Consider the following 21,879-nt stretch of genomic DNA (forward strand, 5'->3'; position numbering starts at 1 on the left):
TAAAAAGCCCACCTAACTGGCAGCATGTAAGGGTACAAGTCTCCCAAAATAAGCACTATAAAATTATGCGCTTCAGCCAGCATCATGAAGTACAGATGAGCAGCATTACAGTCTAATAAATAAGCAGCAGTAGCACCTTTAGATATCAAATCACATTGAATCTGTTATCCTAAACATCTACAATTACAACACTACTCAAAGAGCAGGATATCAACAATTATTGCATTGAGGTTTCATTTCTAGCTTCTGCCTTTTATTCTGAGGCTTTTAAAGTAAGGAGAGTGGTATTACCACTTTATGCAGTTCTGTGATGACCAACACCACCGCAGACACTGCAACAGAAGAGGAACTACCTCATATTTACCACAGGAGAAATGGTACAAGAGCTATCATAAAGCTTTGAGATGTACTTCAAGTTTACGTGCCAATCTACCTGTGTGTAGTGACTTAGGATATAGAAATATGTTATCTGGCAGGCCCTACTTACATTACAAAGCCAGAGTTTCAGGCCTCTCTCATTTCAGTTTGCCTATCAACTGATACACAGCAGAAACTGAAATCCTCCAGAAAGACTCACAAGCGCTTGTTTACAAATTTTCCAGGTCTCAAAGCCAACATTTGCACTTGAAGTTTGCTTGGAAGAAAAAAAGAATATGTAAAATATTTTTTTGGCCAGAATAACTTGAAAAAATCTGAAGAGATCAAAGCCCGAAAAACATTATTTTTGTACTTTGCTGAGTGACAGTAACTTTGCTTTACTTTTAACGCAAAGGACATTCACTTTAAAAACAACAGCAATCAAGTAGTCAACTGAGTTCAAACTATAAAATTCAAGCAATTAGGTTAAACAGTATGACCCAGACATTTAATATGTTAATTTGAATAATATATTCATTATCATCTGTACTTAAGATACATTAGCAAGATAACTGGTCATTTCCACTAATCATGATAATAAATTTGGAACAAGAATACAGAGATATCTACTTAATGCAGCATTCACATTTTTAGACCACCTGTACTTTTCACAGGAAAAAAAGAATCTGGTAAAACTGCTGCATATTTAAGATAACTTCAAATCAGAATTCAGTTTACAATCTTTCCAGAGAAAGCAGTCCCTATATCACTGACAACAGGGTAAAGCCCTCAGTGTCCTCTGACACCACAGATCATAATGTTTGCAGCTAGAATGAACCTGACTTTTTAGGTCAGTATGTTCTGATTATTTACAAACCACATAGCTGAGAGATATTGATCACACTTATGTCAGTACTCTAAAGAAACAGAAACCTCCTGAAAAAGCATTACTCAAACTAAGCAACTGAAGTGTTGGGTGGATGAATGCACATAATTTGGACAGGTGCATGAGCTTTCCTGTTGAGAGGGAGCACTATACTGTGCAATAAGAGACAACTGAGTGCAAGTAAGGTATAAAAAGAAACTGGCTGCTCATCAAGCAGCATTATTTTTCTTAAAATACTGAGTGTATGCGAATGAAAAAGAATTCACTCAAAGTAGCACAGCAAATTTCAAGAAGAATCAGGGTCTTCACAGAATTGACTACATTGCTCTTAAGATAGAGAAATGAAACATAAAAGCTTAGAACCGTGAATTAATATTACACCAAAGTAATTGAAATGATAGAAATGCAGAGAACAACCACCCTGGTTCTTCTGAATTATGGAACAAATTCAGATCAGAAATTAATGCTATAAATGCAACATTACCCTGAAAACTTTTCCTTGACAAGTAATGTGCATGTTTTAATGTATTAATGAGTTAAGAACTTGAGAAACAGCATAACCTAAAAACACCTTTTTAAAAATCTTGACCATATTGCTTAAAAAGAAATTTTTTTTTAAATTAACATGCACTCTCAAGGCTTGTGGGCAGACTTACTCCAGTAATAAACAACAGACCTTTTAGTATTGAGGGCATGTAAACTGATTTTTACCTGAGGATATCGTTTACGAGAGATACAAAGAAAATATCAAGCTGATGTTTTGACTGTTACTCAAAACTACTTTTAATAGCAATTCAGGATGGGGCTTGCTGCCTTCTTATGCTGGTAAAACAGAGAGCAAACACAATTAGCAAAGACTTGCATTTCACTGATCTACTTGTATGAAGTTACTGAACTCATGCTGACCTCTGACAGGAAATCATTGAATTACTTTTGCAAGGGCAACTCCATAAAAATCTGAGTGTACAAACAGTAATACCTAAACTACAGAGTTACTAAAAGGAAAAAAATATCTAATACATCTGCCAAAAGCTGACTGACCATTGTGGGGGTGGGGAGGAGGGGAGGGGAATGACACACACACAGATAGTACGGTACCATAATTCCCAGGTTAAGTTTCTGGGGAAAGTACTGCAGCTTAGTGCTCTAGGTCTCCTCTGTCAACTAATTGGGGGGGGGGAGGAAGGTTTAAAAAGTCTTAATTCTCAAGAAAGGGTTTTTCTCTCTATCTCCTCCTTCCATAAAACACTATACTTCTCAAATACCAGCCCCATATCCTTCAGGAGTCCATTTCAGCTCTCTGAAGCAAAGGAAAGAACTGTTCTTGACTTTGAGCAAGGGAATACAACTACTAAGGACTCTGATGCCTGAACAGTAATTTGCAAATTCCCATGTGTGTTTTAAACACAAACTCTACCTTGCTCTCTTAAGTATGGTTTAGCACTTGATGTATTTCCATGTTCACTGCAGTCCTCGATCCTAGTTGAAGTACACTAGATGTTAAAACAAGTTCAGCAGGTGTACTCAAGCATACCTGACCTATTCACAACAGCAAGCAAAAAGATCATATTGAAACACTTCCTCCTCTCTGTATAAAACCCTTCTTTCCTACAATAAACCTTTGAAAGAACAGACTGAACAAAAACTCCATGTAAAACAAAATCAATATCCCGCAAATATCTCTGCCTCACAGCTGACCTTCCATTATTTGTATCTGCACATAACTTTTCTGTACTTAAGTACTGCAGGAGCTACTACACAAAGTAAAAGTTCTGAGGGAAAAGCAAAAGACAAACTGACACAAGAGTTGTAGTACACAGTCAACTGAAACTATGAACCCAAACATTTTTGTAGTCCATGAAAGAAAGAAATGTATGCGCATAAAGTGCAGAATTCAAAACAAAAGAGTGTATTAAGACAGCTCAGATCAAACAGATTGCTCATTGAAAGCCTGACTCTCCACAGAAAATGACATGAGCCATAATGAAAGGCACCATGTGAGCAAAAACAAGCATGATGGATGTTGACAGCTAGATTTGCTCTTCAAAAGTTCAGCTGGACACATTCTTTGCAACCTTAAATTTCCTAATTCCCAAAATTAGACATTTTTAATAAGATTAATTTATTAGAATAATTTTAGATATTTCATTCAGAGAAAAGTAACAGGAATCCTCAAACTGTTTGGACTAATTTTCTAGACTACCATTCTCCTTTAGCACTTGGCTTCCCCATATACACACGCTCCTCTCCATCCATGGGGAACAGAGGCTCCCAAATGTATAGCACTAGCTGTTTATGTCATATTAGAGGATTCCTACTCCTGTGAGTTGGACCTGTGTACTAGTTAAACAAGAAAAATAATCCACTACTTTCTGCTAAAACTGTCATATACATGCTGGACATAGCTTGTATATAAACATGTATCTAAAACTAGAAGTCCAATCTTATGATGTTAATTTGAAGAAGCTACCAATATAAACATCACCATAAAAACAGTGTCCTGACAAATATGTTCAACTTGTGTGTCAGTACCGGAAGCAACTCATTTCTTCTCCCAGATTTTGGAATTTACTTTGAAAAATATTACAGGAAGCAGAGTAAATAGCATTTGCCTTGGCAAAATCTTTACTTGTCTTACCTCCACCCTATCTTCATTTTCTTTTTTTTTTTTTCCCCACACACACACAAAACCACAATCTGCAAAGAGCAAAACTTGAAAGTAAGAATCAAATGGGAAGAAGAACACTAACAGATAAATGACAAGGTAATCACCTAACTTAATTGCACTAAACTCTTGAAGAGTTTAACAGGGAAGAAATAATGGAGATATGGGAACCAAGTTAATTGGTACTGCTATGCCGAAGCTGAGCCTGTAAGATTACTATCAGGAACTAAAGGACAGCATTTTTAATTCTAATGTATTTTAGACTGTCTTCCATCCTTCTGCCTCCAAGTACAAGTTCTGGAGATTTGACCAGCATATTTCTGAATAAAATTATGACAATGTCTGCCATCTTTCAGCTATGAAAAAAAACACCCCCAAAAAAAACCAAAGAAAAGAAAGAAAAAACAAACAAACAGCTATTGAGTGTGAAGCATGGTTTAAGAAAAACTTACTGTCAATAGGTGAATCAGATAGTCAGTAATGGAAGGGTATCTAACAAAATGTTATATAGAAAGAGTAAAAAATCTTCATACAAATATTAAGGCATGTCTCCATTTAATCAGCATCTAAACAAAGGGGCCCTTTCTCAATCCATTACCTTACCACGTGCAACCACAGCACGTAAAGCCTCTCATGAATATATAAAGTTCAAATTCAAAATGAAATTTTTTGCTCCCACTACTTCTACTAGAATTTTTTCCAATCATCTTACTCAGACAAAATTCGTGATCAAACTACTTTAGTTATTTCCTATACATTTGTACTTTCATCCCAAATCTTCCTTCAGCACTGCCAGTATTCTGTAGCCCAAGTTTATTTACAGAGAACAGTTATATTCTCTCTTTCCTTCCCTTTACAAGGGTAAACAAGGCCAGGTCTTTTAGCCTCCTTCCCTGTTTACCACTAGGGAATGAAAAGCTTAAGTAAAAGAACCAGAACAATAAATAAAGATGATGTTATCGTTTTCCTAATCCATATTAGGGATGCTATTAAACTCTGATATTACCAAATTGAAAAAGGATTTAACGTTTTGTCAGTAAGTTCCCCATAGTAAAATGAATCCCCGTGTTCATCGTTCTGTTGTACTAATTAAACAGTTTCAACTAAAATGGTCAGAAAGTACGCACAAGCTGTTTATCACTGCTGGCCTTTGAGCTTCTGTATACTCAAAGGACATGCTACTTTAGATGCGATAATTACTGAGTTCTTACATTTTTACTGAAGAGGCACAGAAGAGTTCCAACAGAGAGTTTCACATTAATCAGAGCTAACAGGGTACTTATTATTAATAAAGCCATGATTATAATAGAAAAAAACATTTATTCAGTTCAACATTTGTAGGTACTAATTAAAAAAACTGTTTAAATTGATATCAGGCAGAAAGTTTAGTCTCAGCTCTTCAGGGAAATTCAAGAATATTAATCATTTCTCTGAAGCATAAGAAATGCTAAAGACTATTAACTATTCATCCACAAACAATACCTTATCCTCCATTCTTCTGCTTCTTAAAAGCTCAGTAATTTTTCTGACATCTTTTCTTTTTACTTTTTTAAACTCTGATGGAGGTTATTTCTCTGTGAATTGGAAATGCCCTCAAACTGTAACACCAAAGACTTACACCAGAGTACAAACATTACACTGTAGAGAACATATTTTTAACTGAAGAGCAAAATATGGACAAGTAATGGAATTTCATTTTCTGGCTGCCTTTTGCACAGTTTCTCTCTCAAGTTTCAGGAGCAATCTCAATTCTAATACTAAAATTTCTATAAAGATTAAACACCTTTCAAGGGTACTTGAAGAAAATGATACAAATATACCCTACTGCCTAACTGTAGCTTGCAATGAAAAAAAATGTGTCAGGAAGCAGACCATCCCAACAGTTACACAATTGTGACTGCGATTATATCATGGAAAAATGCTCCTTATTAACACAATACATCAAAAAAAGTTAGCCCTTGTTTAGCAAGACTTTTGCATACTTTCCAATTACCAGTACAAAAGTAGAAATTCAGACTCTAAATGGTCAGAATTTAAAAATTACAGGCTGTTTCAGACAATTTTTTTTTGAAAGTTGAACCTTGCATCACCTATGGTCTTTGAATAAATATTAAGATAAAAATACTCAGTATGCACTCATATAAAAAAAAATTAAGAGACTACAGGGGTTTTTATATTTTAGCTTTTAACTTCAATTTTATATATTCTTTACTCTGTGTGGGCAACCAGAGGATAGTCAAACAGTAATATCAACATGATGTAGCATATGAAAATTTACTGTTTCATCTTTTATATATATATGTATACATAGATGTTTATACATACATAAAACATGTTTGTTTAAACTTAGGGCAGACATTATTTTTATGGCTCAAAAGTAATTGAGGATTCTGAGCACAAAATGGCACTATAGTACTATTCATTATTCACTACAGTCAACTAATCAATATGCTCAAACTTCTATGTCAAAAATATTTACCAGAGTAGAAGTTTATCAGAACAACACAAAATTTCACTGATTATTTTATTATTTTTAAATTTCTGTTACTAAATATACTGCTAAATATACAAAAGAAAAAAGTTTCTGGTCACTGTGAGCAACTTTGTGTTTATCCAACTTTATGCCTTTAAGGTAGATAAGTTGGAAGAAAACTATAGCAATAGAAAGAATTAACTGGATTCATCTGACAAAATCACTCTGATAGTCTGTACAGCATGTCTTTCCTATATCTGGTAACAATTAATTGCTAAATGTAAAAAGTTTCACATAATACTGTGAAAATTATCAGAGGTGATAATTTCTACCTTTACATGCAAATTTAACTTCACAAGTGAAATTAATACTTAAAAGTAAGTTGTTGTTTTTTGTTTTGTTTTGTTTTTTAGAACTAGTTAGAATCACTGTACTCCAGACCTTCTGAATGCCATGCTAGTCTGAATTCAAAGCAAGTCACTTGATTTCTAACTTGCAGAAAGATCTTAGAAAGGGCCTACATACAAAAATCACAGCTTTTTTTTTTTTATGTAGTGGTATATTCTAGTTCATTAACCAATTACCGAGGCTGTACAGATCCCATTCCAAGTAGCTATAAACAAATACAGACAACATGTACACAAGCAGGAGCACAGAGAGAACACTGGGCTTGGCTCCCCAGTGAAACTTCAACTGCCAGTGGTAGGAGCTGCATGGTTTCTGGTACACATTTCACATCATCTCGTAAGAAGCAACTACCTTTTTATTCCAGGTCAGGTGTATACAAATCACAAGCTTCTCCAACTTCTGAATGTATGAGAGTTTATTAAAATAAATTAGTGAACTCCTCAAGGACTTTCTTCTGAAGGTACACAAAGAGCTAGCAGTAGCTAGTGAAATCATACACCTGAAGTTACACAAGTGCTTTCACAGTAACTAGACAAACACTTTCCTGCTTATTTACATTATATTTGATAATTAACTGACAGTGAAGAGCTAAGGTTCTAAACCTCTGACTTGTGGAACAGCAGTTTAACAATAATAGTTATGGGAAATCCAACACCTTTTTTCTTACTTGTGATCCTCGTACAGCAAGCATCAACTACAACAAATAACTAAGGCAACTCTTCACAAAGAATGCATTGTCAAGTTATGAAACTAAGATTTCAATTACTAAGCAATGCTATAAAAAGCCACTAAGCAATATAACTCTAAGATATATGCAGGTATCGAGACCCAGAGCTACTCACATGGCTTTATGGAATTGCATAGCATAGTTCCTCTCAAAAATCTGTAATTCCAAGGAGTTTCAAAAGAATCAATGTTTTTAGTATGGGGGTATGTATGCATGTACATATATGTATATAGATACATGTTTAATTTGGAAGAAAAATGCAATGGAACGGGAGAGAGATGTCTTTACTGCCACTGCAAATTCTCTGAATGCTTTTCCCAGTAGAGGCACTTTAACTCCAAAGCAAAACAACCTTGAGAAAACTGAAAAGGGAGAAGAGACATTTGCCTAAATATTCTGTCCTGAATAGTGACTTGCACTTAACTTTCTTAATGGAGCACAATCAGGTTTAACTTAGAGGCCTGTATGTTGTAAGCAGCACTGAAATAATAAAAACTCAATTTGGAGAGCTTAATTTAATTAACCACACAAAGAAAAGCCACAGAAATATACAAGTGTTACTTCCATTTATTTCTGTTCTGTACTTTCTTCCCCTTTATATTACATCAGCATGCAAACGCTTTACTTGGACCCTGCACTCCTCCATTGCAACAGAACCTTTAAGTTCTACTAGAGAAGAATAACACAATTTCTTATTTTGTCAGTGATCAATGAAAATGGTTGGGGTACTTGGGGTAGATTTTGACAGGACTATTTTTCCCAAGTAGTTTGAAACCATTCAGACCAGAGAAGCTCAAAACAGTTCTTCTAGTTAAAATGAAACTATTCTCCCTCAGAAGGTAAGTGTACAATAGAACTGAATACTTAATGGAGAACACAAGACGGCAGGCAAGCAATGAGTTTTGCTTAAGCAGGGCGGGGGAAAGAGGGAAGAGAGGACAACCAAGCCTAAGATAAAAGACACTTCTATATGCAACAAAACTGGTTACACAGGTATGGGACAAACAGTAATTGAGACTAAGTACAGTCTCCAAAAGGTCTCTAAATGGGCCTCTAAGCATTCTCCAACTGACTTTTAGAGACACACCAAGAGAAAAAACAGCTCCCAAGAACTACTTTCCTCATAAAATTCACTACACAGTGTCTCAGGACAGACAGCACTGAATGAAAAAGAAAATTCAGATCTATGGCTTAGTAATCCATACTAGTTTGCTGTTTAACATAACCTTCTTTCCCTCACTGCAAATCAAGCCAAGTGGAATACACTCTGATTTCCTAAGAAGTTTCCAAAGTAACTTGGTGTGATCCAAGGGTAGCATCACATGAAACTTACATTTAAAGACGACCACAAGGATCAAAAAATAATTTAGGGACTAAAAAGATATACTTACATCTGGATATTCTTTTACAGGCACATATAGTTTCTCTTGTAACTGTACAATAGGTCCCACAGCATCTGGTAATTCTGCACTTCTCTTCTCCGTACTACCATTTAATGTGTCGTTATACATGTCTTTCCGTACTCTGCTAATTTCTGTGGGGGGAAAAACGTATATTAGGCATCAAATACAGTAAGAGATTATGATCTAGCATGACAGTCTTCTCTTTCTATTATTTCCCAAATCTTAATGCCATTTTCTTCTCCTCATGAACATCACAATAGCTGAAAAATCTACTCTACTCTTTTTTTTAATCTTTTCTGTTTTGTTTGGGGTTTTTTGGTTTTGTTTTTTTTTTTTGTTAAAATTTCAGCACCCAGTTTAAATGTCTTTCATGTTTGTAAATTTGTCACCTAGTCATTCTGTTTATGGAATTCAGCTATTGAAGTAAAAATTATGTGCGGCTCTTTAGAACACTTACAGGATGTATAAAAACAGTTCTTTTATGTGTTTTTTATAATTAAGCACATAGAAAGGAAAACAAAATTTACAAATCTCTATCTAACATTAAAAAATTTAATAATAGAAAAATGCATCTATACAGTACTTTTTGCTAGTTATGGGATTAACTACAGCATTTGGATATTAAATTATATTTTCAGCAATGAAAAACAGGATAACTCAAAGGTGCAGCTACTGAGCACACAGTGCGACAATAAACTAGTAAATATTGTTCTACTGACTACTCCTAGCGAGATAATGAAAAAATGAAGACAAGTGCAGTATCAGCGTCCTGGGCAACCTCTACATACACCTACAAGTCGTGCTACTTCATTTCAAAGTAATGAAAAACTTCTCAACAGCATCAGGGAATGTCAAAGGTGGACTTGTAAGTACTGTTTATACCATTTACACCTGTATTACTCGCACCTTGAAGTATTTACTTGAAAGATGCAGTTCAGAAGTTATAAACAAGGTAGTTAGAAAAGAATAATTTGATTCAAATCTAGGTTACTGTCACTAAACTATAATAATCTGAGAATGGCCACAAAACTTTCTCTTGTTTAACCAAAAAACACATTTAACAAGAGGTTACATTTTATTTCTAAAACTGTTAAACTGGTATCTAAATTGCCACTGTAAGGATAAAAAAAATCCCACATTTCATAACGTATGGAATGCCAATTAGTATAAAATGTTCTCAATGAGTTTATTTTGAAATCACTGCAGAATTGCTTAAAATTAATGTATTAACCAAGTTTCAAACCTAAAAACTAACATTTAAACAGGACCGTTCCCTAAACATTAAGACTTATGATAGCACGGGCTGTAAAGTAAAACCAGGTATCAAGTAATTCCAGTCTTTTCCTTACAATTGTTACAACTGCTTTCAAAACCTTCAGAATTAACATGACATCAAAACCAGAAATCTTATGTTTTCATCTAAACAAAGGAAGCCACAGAAAGAAGAAGTAACTTGAAACTCTAGCAGCAGACAGGAGATTCATATAACCTCTGTTTCATAATCAGTTTCTTCTCTGGCAAATGATTAACAGCTGAGATTTCACCACTTGAAAAGCTGTGGGACGGGAGAACGTCAGAAACAAAATATCTCTGAAATACATATTCAAGAACAAGTTGCTTCTTCACTGGAAACTGACATAATCATGTATACTATATCTCAATTTGGTAGTTAACACCTGTTTAGAATGGAAAAACACAAATTTCATCATCATATAATCATAGCTCAAGGAAAAAAATCCTCATCTCCTTCTATACTGATAATTTTGGCAACGAGCACAAATTCCTCAGAACTACAAGCAGTATTTATACTGGCTTCAGTATATAAAGAAATTCTTTAGCACATCTCTTTGAACAAATATTATTATCTTTTGGCAGACTCTGTTTCCTTTTCATTCTCTTCAGATTTTCCACTAATTTACACTACATTGAAACAAGCTAAAACTGCAGAAGTACTGAAGCATAAGTAGCAGCATGGTCATTTTTATTTCTATTTGGCAGCTACTGAGTAGCTGTACTGAAAATTTCCTTTTAAAATATATCTTTCATGCAGAACATAATCACTAATATTAGATATCCTAGTTTTCACAGGAGAAAACGAACATTTAAGCTTTCTCTTGCAAACAATCCTGTGTCACATTCGTGACACTTTAAAGTCAAACACTGAGAACACACATAGATAGCATGATAAGTTGACTTGAGGACTACCACTCAATTTTGGCTTGTGTGAAACCTAAGCTATCTATCATGCCTAAAACTTTATAGAGAATGAAGACACTTATCGACTCAAGGTCTTTACTCCGCTACAGGACCAGACACCTGAAACCTAGTTTTCTTTGCATGTATAGGTTTTTATTTTCTCTACATTCAAGCCAGCGGTAAAGGTGACAAACATCAGGACAGGGACAGTCAGCCACATCAACTCAGCAGTATCACTGGCTCTTTAAGTGCTACCATTTCTTCTGCTTCTTGGCATTTTATCTTCTCTATTGCTTTAGATACTTTCCCTAAGACCTCAGAAGAAACATTCAGAAGGAAAAGATGAAATAACAAGCATGTATTCCCAGTTTTCTTTAACTTCTGATCAGGTCTACGAACTCTCTTTCTTTGTAACATATTATCTAGGAGCTACTCTTTTCATTTATCTGGTATTTGGCAAAACTGAAGGACTACTGTTAAATAACAAAATAATTAGATCAAATCTCCAGTTCACCCATTCTCTCTCACTTCTAACTATTGATAGAACACAATTTATCTTCCTTCCTAACATATTAGTGCAGCTGACTACAAGCACTGTCCCAAATACACAACTCCTGAAATTAGTTATCTTCTTGATATGCCTCCTAGGATTTTTCAGATTCTGCTGAATCATTTTATACATCTTCAAGAATACTTTTTTTTCCCTTTTATGACTAACAGTCATTTCCTCACCTGCCTCTTATTTAATCACATCTCTGGTGTCTCCACAAGACTCCATACAATGTATTGAATTTTGATGACATAATCTTTCCTTTTACAGTCCCCATTACATCCAATTCAAGCTTCTAGTCTCCTAAGTATTTTGCAACTTTGCCACTCGCTTTAGGCAGATACGAGTATCTAAAGAATTATTCAGCACCTCCCTGAAGTTCATCAGGAGGGAATACGGTTCCAAAAGCCTCACCTGCATCATGTTAGAAAAGATAAAAGCTCTGCTCTCTCTTAAGCTCTAGCAAGCACCTGCTTTATTCTGTTCTGAAATATTTTCAACTCCTTAAAAATCTGAGTAATGCAAAAGTAGGAAGGCCATATCCTCAAAACACACCTTCTTATTTCTGAGCATTGAATTCACATATTTTTTTTAGAAAAGCCACCAGACGAACTGAAGTAAACAGTTTTTAATTTAGATTTATTTAACATTTCTTACACACTACCAAGTAGGTCTTCCCTTGCCCAAAAGCTTCTTTGGCACGTCTCTCATGAAATCACACTTCTCAGGTTCATTGGCAAGACTCTAGCTTCTTCACATTTACAATTCTTTACAGATTCTTCAATCTCACAGGAAGCCAACTGATTTAAAAGTAAGGAAAGCTTTACTTTCAAAGTGAACATCTAAGTAAAATTCCAACTACTTTACCTCTATCTTAACACTGCAGTGGTAATTATGTTGTATAACACCCTAGGGATTTAAAACAGAGTTAGCAAGGAGAGATAATTATAATAGTAGATATGGCTAAAAAAAAAAAAGCATACAGCAGCTTCACCATATCTCTAAAACCTGTGAGTTCTGCAAATGCAGTAATAGGTCTCCTTTCAGAAGATCTAACTACCCATCTCTAGTGTAGGTAGAAGTAGAAACTCATATGAAGAATTTCAAAGCCCCCATTATTCACCTTTAACAATACCTTCCTCTGTACATTTTAAGTAGTAAGTTTAGCAGTAAATGACAAATTTGTCTTGCTCACAGCAGGGTAGTGGAGGAATAGACTCAAAAAAGGACAAACTGGTTTCAATATATTTATCTTGTTTCACCTTTAATATGCCATGACATAGTCAGTCATGGTAGCAATGACATGCATTCTGGTTCAGAGGACGTTTTTCTTCCTCTATCCCTGAAAACTATACAACTAATGTAATCTTTTGTTTCCTTCATCTACAGATCATATTTTTCCATCTCTCTACCAAAGATATGACCTGAAGCAAGACATACTGTTCCTACTGTCTACATCTGTCTGTAAATATGTACTTTTTTGATTTCTTCAAGAAACTTAATGATAAAGTGTTCCTCCGTGTTGAGCACATGGAAGACAGTGTTCCTATGAGTGTCTGTCATCACATTAAAAAACCATTAAGAAGTTACTCCTTTTCAGCTGCCAATTACTCCCTTAGAGGAAGTAAGACTCTGCACATGTGTTTAAGACTGCTGGACTGAAACGTAAAATGGGTTTACCTAAACCATCCAGGAAGAATACTCAAAGTAGGAAATCACTGAAAAGGTTCAAATCCTTCCTCTCCCACCACTTTGCAAACCACCTTCATCCCCAGTGGCCACAGCTTTACTATTTCTCACCATGAAGGCTTCTTCTAAATTATACAGCTCTATCTTTTGGAAGAGCAGCAGACGTAGTTCTCACTGCAGTTTAAGCCAGAACTAAGAGTTTGAAGAACTGAAACAAATCTTCTGATATTAACGATTTGTTCCAAATTAGTTACATCCGTTTAAACAGAGTTAAACCGACACCACTCTCAGCTGACGTTTCTTTCCTAAGTCTAAGACAATGTTGAGCCATCATTGCACACAAAACTTAATTCTTGAAACCAAAGGAAATAAGACATGTTTCTCTGCCACAGAAGAGACCCTTAGCTATCATTCATGATTTTTACGACACACAGCACATGAGAGTGGGACAAACCAATGGCCAAAATCAGCAAGAGATTCAGTGCAAATCAAAACACTAACCATCTTTTAACACCCGTAGGCATGCGTCCTTAATGAAGGGAAGCACCACACTTTCAAAGACTCTCATGCACAAAGTAGTTTCCATATAAAAAAAAAATAAAGTTAGGAGCAAATTTTTAAAGCTAAAAGTTTAAGAGTTATGGTAAGAAAAACAGTTACGTTCATATAGCTAAAGATCTACACGGTACTTGGATCTCAGTGATGCACAGAACATTCAGTTTCAGTTTTCCACTTTCTCACAGAAATCAAGTTATGCCCAAAATACCAGTGACACCAAAATTTTTACACAAAGCATAATTTTACATATTTTGACAGGAAAAAGTAATTTTTTTTTCCTCACAGACTATGGCACTAAAATAAGGTGTAAACAATGCCTTCAGTATTTTCACAATAGTTTTTTGCAAAAAGTGAAAAATTCTGACAACAGTCTATCAGAGACAACTTTATTGAGTCCATTCAATTCATGAGATTAGAGTGCATTGTGCTGAGGGGGCAGGTAGGGAAATAACTGATTCAAGTTCTTCGCAGTTTAAATGCAACAAAATGTGTTCAGTAAGTTAATATTTTTATTGCACACAACTGCTGCTAGATCATCAATTTAGGCATTTAAGAGTTACTGTTAAGGAATAAAATATATTTTTTCAAATTCTTTACTAATCAGGTCCCCAACAAAGGTTACAAACATTTTAACATATAAACTTATAATTACCACTTTGGAAGATCCAAATCCATTGAATATGAATCCAAAATTTATACAGGCAAACTATTTCATTTTCCATTAAAGCATTACCCACCAATTAGACAACTGCAACTAGATACCAGCTCATTTTATATAATACACAGTGCTTCAAACAGCACCCAACAATATTGTAAACAATATGGAAAATATAACTAAGAATGGAGAGAAAAAGCAGAAAAAGTATATAACTATTTTATTCTGCTCTTACTGAAAAATCTCTGAAGACAAGTGAATTATAACTTCTCTTGAAAGCGTTCTGAAGGCTAGTGCAGAGCATGTACTCTAACTACAAGATGAGTAGCATACTGATGTTCACCCTCTGCACAAAAAGAACCTTGTTGACACAGCACATACCAAATTCAAATACAACCTTTTATAATAAAAATTAAAAGAGAAAACAAAGTAACATCACACCATTAATGTACTAGATCAATAAGCACTACCTCTTAGAAGAAATGAAAAAGAATGTCAAAGTTCTGTACATCACCAATGAGAATATGGTGTACAAGTCATGCAGCAGTGTCACCCAACAAAAAAAAAAAAAGAGTGTTTGCATTTCAAATTTCAAATCACTTTTTAAATGCCCTGGAAAAACTATAGGTTCTTCTCCTTTGCTTCTCTGAGCCCAATCTAGTGGTACACTTTCAATGATTAAACTGTCAGTCCAGTGATAAGTGGGCAGCACTTTTAGCAATTTGTCAGCACTCTTGGTGTCAAAATTCAGTCATTTCTTTTTGCAAGAAGAGCCTGCAAAACTCCTTTTGTGGGCAATTGTAAGGTTTGCATCAAACTGACTTCAAATCCAAATAGAGCACACTCATCTGTTCTCTTTGTATAAATGTCAACAGAAAGCTTTTAAGTGCTTTATTATTGGTGGAACATTGCAACTCGTGTGTTTTCTAATCTAGCAGCTTTAGTATGCTTACTTGGCAAAGAAATAGCTGGTTTTATTCATCACAATTTTAACAGTCTTCACAGTTAATACCAGTGCTGTTTGCTACTATTGCTGATGCAGCAGAAATAACAACGCTAGCAAAAAAACAAGTCATTTTTAATATTGTGCCACATGGACCTGTACCCGCCTGCATCATCAGTATACAGTCTAAAATGCTGGCAAGTATTTACACCTCCCACCCCGATATTAATCAGTGAAATGCCCAAGCATCAGATAAACAAGATTCATAGCATCTTTCCTTCAGAAATCAATACAGAGTGGAGAAAAAAATTAAATTTTAGACTTAGGATCAAGCATCAGAGCTGATAAAATAGACTTCTGACAATTTTCATATATCAACAATTTTGGTTTAAAGTATGACCTTGAACTCTGACATAATTAACTGGCAAATTTAAAAGTCATCCATCTGTTTCCACTCACTAAAACTTGAATTTATGTTATTTAACATTACGACATGTCTGAACGACCACTGTAGGTCTGATAAAAAGTCCATCAATTCTTCATTACAGCTGACGGTGGCAATCTGCATTTGCTTAGAAAAATAATATAAAGAAGATTAAATACACTCTCATTTTCTTGGTAAGCTCAAAAAACTGTACATTTAAGATGAAGTTCCTGTATGTGTCTCATCAGATCCCAGCCCTATGCTCCAAAAACCTAAATATCTTTAACATAAAAATCAGTATAGAAGTTCCCAAGAGGACACCTGAAAGAACTTTTTAGCAGTCTACTTAGCATATTCAACTAACATAACATTGCAACTGACATACGCTATCCATCCACATCCAAATGAGTATCTTTGTAAAATGGAAGGTTTCTTGAGGTGAGTAATTAGCTGACAGACAGAAAACAGTAAAATTGAACTAAACATTTAAGAGTCAAGGAAAGTGATTTAAAAGTTAACATTAAAAATCCAGAAAATTAATAGAGAATATTCATATTTGTTCAGTCTCAGCACTAGATCAAACTTACACAATAACTCCATTCAAGTAAATGAACATATACTGTTCTGCTTGTTAAAAAATTTCCTTACAACACAGGTTAGATTAACAGCATCAAACTTTTCAAAACATTCGCTGTTGGTAAAGTCCATGAGCACAGCACAACTGCTGAAGCAGATTTGGTGGCTCACATGTGTATCAGGCTTAATTACTACCCTCACAAAAATCTACTCTAGCTCCCTTTAGTAGCAAGTTGCCTCTAAATACTTACAGAATCACAGAACCAATTAGGTTTGAAAAGCCCTCTGAGATCATCAAGTCTAACCTATGACCCAACACTGCCATGTCAACTAGATCATGGCACTAAGTGCCACATCCAGTCTTTTCTTAAACATCTCCAGGGATGGTGACTCCACCATCTCCCTGGGCAGTCCATTCCATGTTTAATCACCCCCTCTGTGAAGAAATTTCTCTTAATGTCCAACCTAAACCTCCCCTGATGCAACTTAAGACTCTGTTCCCTCATCCTGTCCCTAGCTGCCTGGGAGAAACGACAGACCTCCACCTGGCTACAACCTCATTGCAGGTAGTTGTAGAGAGTGATAAGGTCACTGCTGAGTCTCCTCCAGGCTAAACAACCCCAGCTCCCTCAGCCACTTCCCATAGTACTTACCCTCTAAAACCCTTCACCAGCTTTGCCCCCCTTCTCCAGACTCACTCTAGCAGCTCAATGCCCTTCATTTGTTACAAGTAGCACAGCTAAATGTACATCAAACTGCCAGATCTATTCGAAGTTTTTGTTTGTTTGTTGTTCTTTCCACACCCAGTAGCATAAATCAAATGTTTGGCATGTAACCATAATAATAAACAACCTGAATATCTTAGATGTGGGAGAACCTGCAGTAATACAAGTCTGTACAAACTACTCTTCATCAGAAAGGTTAAAGAAAGGAGCCATCTATTCTATGACATTAAACAACGTTACTTGGTGCTATTTAAAAACATCAACTTGACAGTATCAGCTCACATAGAACTACTACAGTTTTAGTTCCTCACGTGGGTATTTTTTAAGCAAAAAAATCTGTTACCTCAGTTGACTATCTTTTTTTGAAATTGATCTTCGTGAACAATGTAGATTGACTGGTTTGCAATGGATCTTCTTTACCCAGACGCTATCCCATTCTCCCTTCACAAGAGTCAACTGCTGTCAACTTTCCGCAGGTATATTGTGCATATGAAATAAACTGTATTTACACTGAACAACTGTGAAGTCATGCAATGGGAAGCTCTGCAGTAAAGCCAAAAGGATATTCTCTCGAAAAGTATACTGAGCACTTCAGAAAACAGTAGCCTAATTCACATCAGAATCCCATAGATATCAGCACAGAAATCCCATCTACTCTATGCTATTCTGCCAATATGTGCAAGGGCAAGACACTATTTTACAACCTTTAAACCAAAACAAACTGATTTAAACAAATTCCTTGCTGAGACCCTCCAAAATGATGAGTTCTAAGTTTACTGTAGAATGATGGAGTTAACCTGAATTTCATGTTTGCTTATTCTTGGAACCGAGAAATAAAAACTGCTAAAAAAATCTACTTGAAAACTAAACAGCAACATCATTAGATTCCTCCCTGTATTCAAAGGTGCATCATAAGGCTCATCAATTTCAAAGACCAACATAAAGTACATGCAGTTATTTTCTCAGTCTTTGGAAAGCACCCATAAGGATCCTCTACTGTTAGCAATTAGAAGAAAACATTCCATTGGTTAATGTACTCTTTGTCTTTTGTCTGAAAGGAGGGATTTCTTTTTTTTACTTCCATGATCACCCAAAAGTACATACCCATTCACTAACACAGTAATGTTAGTGAGTCTTCTGTCTTTTATTATCTGCTTTAAGGTCAAAGCAAATTTCGCACATTTTAACAATGCAAATCCAATCTGAGGGAACACAACACTTGATCGCTAATATAAAGTGTTTCAGGAACTTTTGGAAAGTGAAAACGCATATCCTCCTGTTTCCTCTGTCAATTTTTCACAGTTTTGTATGTCTCTGTGTCACAAAACTCAATCTTCAACAGTTAATGTACGCAGTGATTACCCAACATATTAAAAAATGCTATACATCTGGACCATACTTCATGACTTAAAGGGGAGAAAAAATAATTAGTCAGTATTAGCTGATTAGTTGTGAAGTACTAACATCGTGCATTCTTTACTAAAAAAGATATATACTATACTGCTATTGAGATGCTGATGAAAACACCTTAAAAACCAGGATTTGGGCACTATAGTTTTTGTATCTGTGACATCTAAAAAAACTGATTATTGGTTATCAGCTGAGGAATTTACCTAATACTTTAGGATTCAAACACCAAAATGTGAGAAAGCAAGCATACCTAGTGATAATCAAGTGACTTAGTTATAAAGTGAACATTTCTAGTTCTAACCTGACAATTTATCAACACAAGGGTATTCCAGTTCTTGTAAGCAATGTCTCTCTCTGTATATTGAAGTACAATTTCCTAAGAGGTCAACCTGACGACTTTCATCACTTCAGCTGGAACCTAATCCATTTGAATGGGACTGACTAGTTCCTCTCATTCCCAATTTACTTTTTCTTAGCTGATCACATACAACAGTAACACAATCCCACTTTTATACACACTGCTCCCCATCACACGGTATTGTTTTAAATGCTGCCCTACCCAGGCTCTGTCAGCATTTTATTCGCGAGACTAAGAAAGCAACCCTTTTTGGTTGACAAGTACCAGCACTGACAAGTTAGTCATCTACGACATTAAATATGTTAACTCTTGCACTGCTCTGACAATAATCAAGTTATGAAGATGCACTGCACAACTGTAAGTATTAGGAGACTCCCCAATGTTAGGCACCACATAAAGATCTCTACTTTACCAAATACATAACGAACACTGCAGCTTAAGAAAATTGACAACACAGCTGACCAAGCTATAGCCCTAAATTAAGCATTATCCACCTGTGTGAAAAGATTATACACATCCAATATATCTTTTAGTTTATATTTATTAAGTTACAAAGCTTAATTAGCAGACATCAATTCTTACTACAGCAGTAGTTAAATATTCCTGCACGTCATGAACTGATAGACTTATCCATTACACTGCTGGTGAACTAGTATTTTGCTTTAGTAAGCAAAGAACACTTCAAAGGAGATGGCCATCAAATTGGGTTATTATTTAGATTTTCAAAACAGGTAACTTTGATGAAGTAATGGAACTTGTTAGCAAAATCATCTGAACATAAGAGGTCAAATACAAATGTTAGAAAGGAAAAACCTGAAAATCCTGAGTTGAAAGCACAGTAACCAAACATGTACTCGTGCCAGAAAACACTCCAAAATTTAATTCCAGAATAAATATTCCAGCCAGACACATTAGTCCATTTTTATTATTATGCCAAATTTCAAACATGTTGAAGAATTTAAAAAATGGTATGAAAGTCTGTAAAGCATATGACAGGTTTACCACAGATAGACAGTGCTAGACTAACACTGTAACTGTAAGAGCGCTCAAGGAAACAGAGCAATGCTAAGTTGAGTTTCCCATGCAATCCTCTGCACGGAATTTAACTAAAGAAATTTGGTTAAAACATGGCAGGGAGGTTGGAACTAGATGATCTTTAAGGTCCCTTCCAACCAAAACCATTCTGTGATTCTATGAAATGGGGACTCCTAGAAAAGCTCTTCAAGGTATAAGCTAAAACAAAGTGACAATAGCTGTGCTAAAAGTAGAACTACTTAAAAGGAGGTTAACCAAAGGTGATGAAAAAACCTCATAAAGGGTGGACTGAATAATGTCTAAAAATTAATTAGTGAAGAGGAATCTCACTCTAAACTGTTAATGCTACAAAACAAGGAGGTTCCCCCACCAATAAAAAGTGTTCTGTATGACACTGATGGGATGCAAAACCCATTATCAATCACACACTGACCAGGAGGGACACCAAGCAGTGACAGTAGTAAAGGAGAAAATATCTTGATTCAGCTGTATGGTATTTTCAATAAAGAACTGAAAAAATTGCATGAGCAACTGTTAAAATGCTGCATAAAATTTCAGTCATCCTCATTTAGAAAAAAATACAGAAAATATTAAAGTATATTCACATCATGTAAAAATGGACAGCCACTCATAAGAAAAAAAAAGAAAACAAAAGAGCAGTTTTCTCATTATGAATACACTGAGGAGTGTAAGTTACAAGGACAACATGTCTAGTAAAATTAAATAGATTTTAGCTGCCCACAAGTACAACAGTAATAAAAATTCTGAATTTGAGACACATGATTTTGGAAGAACCCACCATAGTGAATTCTCTTATCTGGGGAAAAAAATTAAACATGATCTGTTTTCAGATAACATAAATGATACATAGCTTGGGATATGATTTCCTTACCAAGATAGGTAAGGAAATCAAAACAAATTAGGTCACACACCAAGAATAATCCTGTATGCACGTGGTTTATCAAACAGCTCCATGACCCACGCCTATCGTACATACAGCAAGATTAAGGTTTTTATTTCAAGCTCCAGTCTTAAAAAGAATCTATTAAGATTGCTACATATGCTAACAATTTTACCTTACAGAAAATTGTAATTTATTACACAAACACAAACAGTGACAAAAACTTATATATGAGAAATATAGCTAGCAAAAAATTTTGTAACATCATTAAGGCATTGAAAGAATTTAAAAAAATGCTTGTATTTATGTGGCATCTACAGAAAACAGCATTACTTAAAAACTGTCACTGAGTTCCTCTATTACAACTGTTAAACAACTTCAATATTGCATTGACATGATTAAGATAACCAGTCAGCTTTGAAAAGTTGGTCATTTTTCATCAACCTAGGGAAAAAAAGAAGTGTGCTTGAATTCACTGCAAATACATACACCTGAGTAATCTTCTAAAAGATAAATGTACCTATGTAAACATGGTTCTCCAGGGTGGTGAAACCTGGCAACAACTAAACTAAATCTTACATGACTGAGACCTAACTTCAAGGTTAAAAAAAATAGGCTGTTGATAATTGTAATTTTTAGTAAAGCTGAGTATTTTTTCAGACTTGAACATAAGTTAAAATGAAGAGATGTTAGTATACTAATCTTACGGTTATCCATCCTTTTGTACTGTGCATTAGCTCAGCCATCTGACTCAACACATTACCAACAGCAGGAAATCAGTAAGGCAACTAACTCTTTCTGAACATGCACAGCCAGCAAAACTTTAGAAAATCAACTACTCCTACTACCATCACTCTCTGACAAAATGAGAAATAAGAACATTGCTACTTAGGTTTCTTTTACTACAATTAAATGTACTAACAGTTATTTGTCCTAATTT

The 21,879-nt window shown here is 35.1% G+C and overlaps 1 protein-coding gene across 11 annotated transcripts in view; it reads right to left on the reverse strand.

Annotated features, from left to right (window-relative positions):
- QKI (QKI, KH domain containing RNA binding) overlaps nucleotides 1–21,879 on the reverse strand; it is a 157,811-nt gene that overhangs the window by 109,760 nt on the left and 26,172 nt on the right. For all 11 annotated transcript variants that reach the window (XR_003534823.1, XR_003534822.1, XR_003534818.1 and 8 more), the window contains exon 2: nucleotides 8,908–9,050. Coding sequence is in view for 8 of the 11 variants with exons in the window: in XM_027686865.1 (XP_027542666.1) it covers nucleotides 8,908–9,050 (143 nt within the window). In the remaining 3 variants the exon portion in view is untranslated. The remainder of the gene's footprint in view (nucleotides 1–8,907; nucleotides 9,051–21,879) is intronic.

The sequence above is a fragment of the Neopelma chrysocephalum genome, unplaced genomic scaffold (genome assembly GCF_003984885.1).
Source record: "Neopelma chrysocephalum unplaced genomic scaffold, ASM398488v2 Primary Assembly neopelma1_23, whole genome shotgun sequence".
Classification (NCBI taxonomy): Eukaryota; Metazoa; Chordata; class Aves; order Passeriformes; family Pipridae; genus Neopelma; species Neopelma chrysocephalum.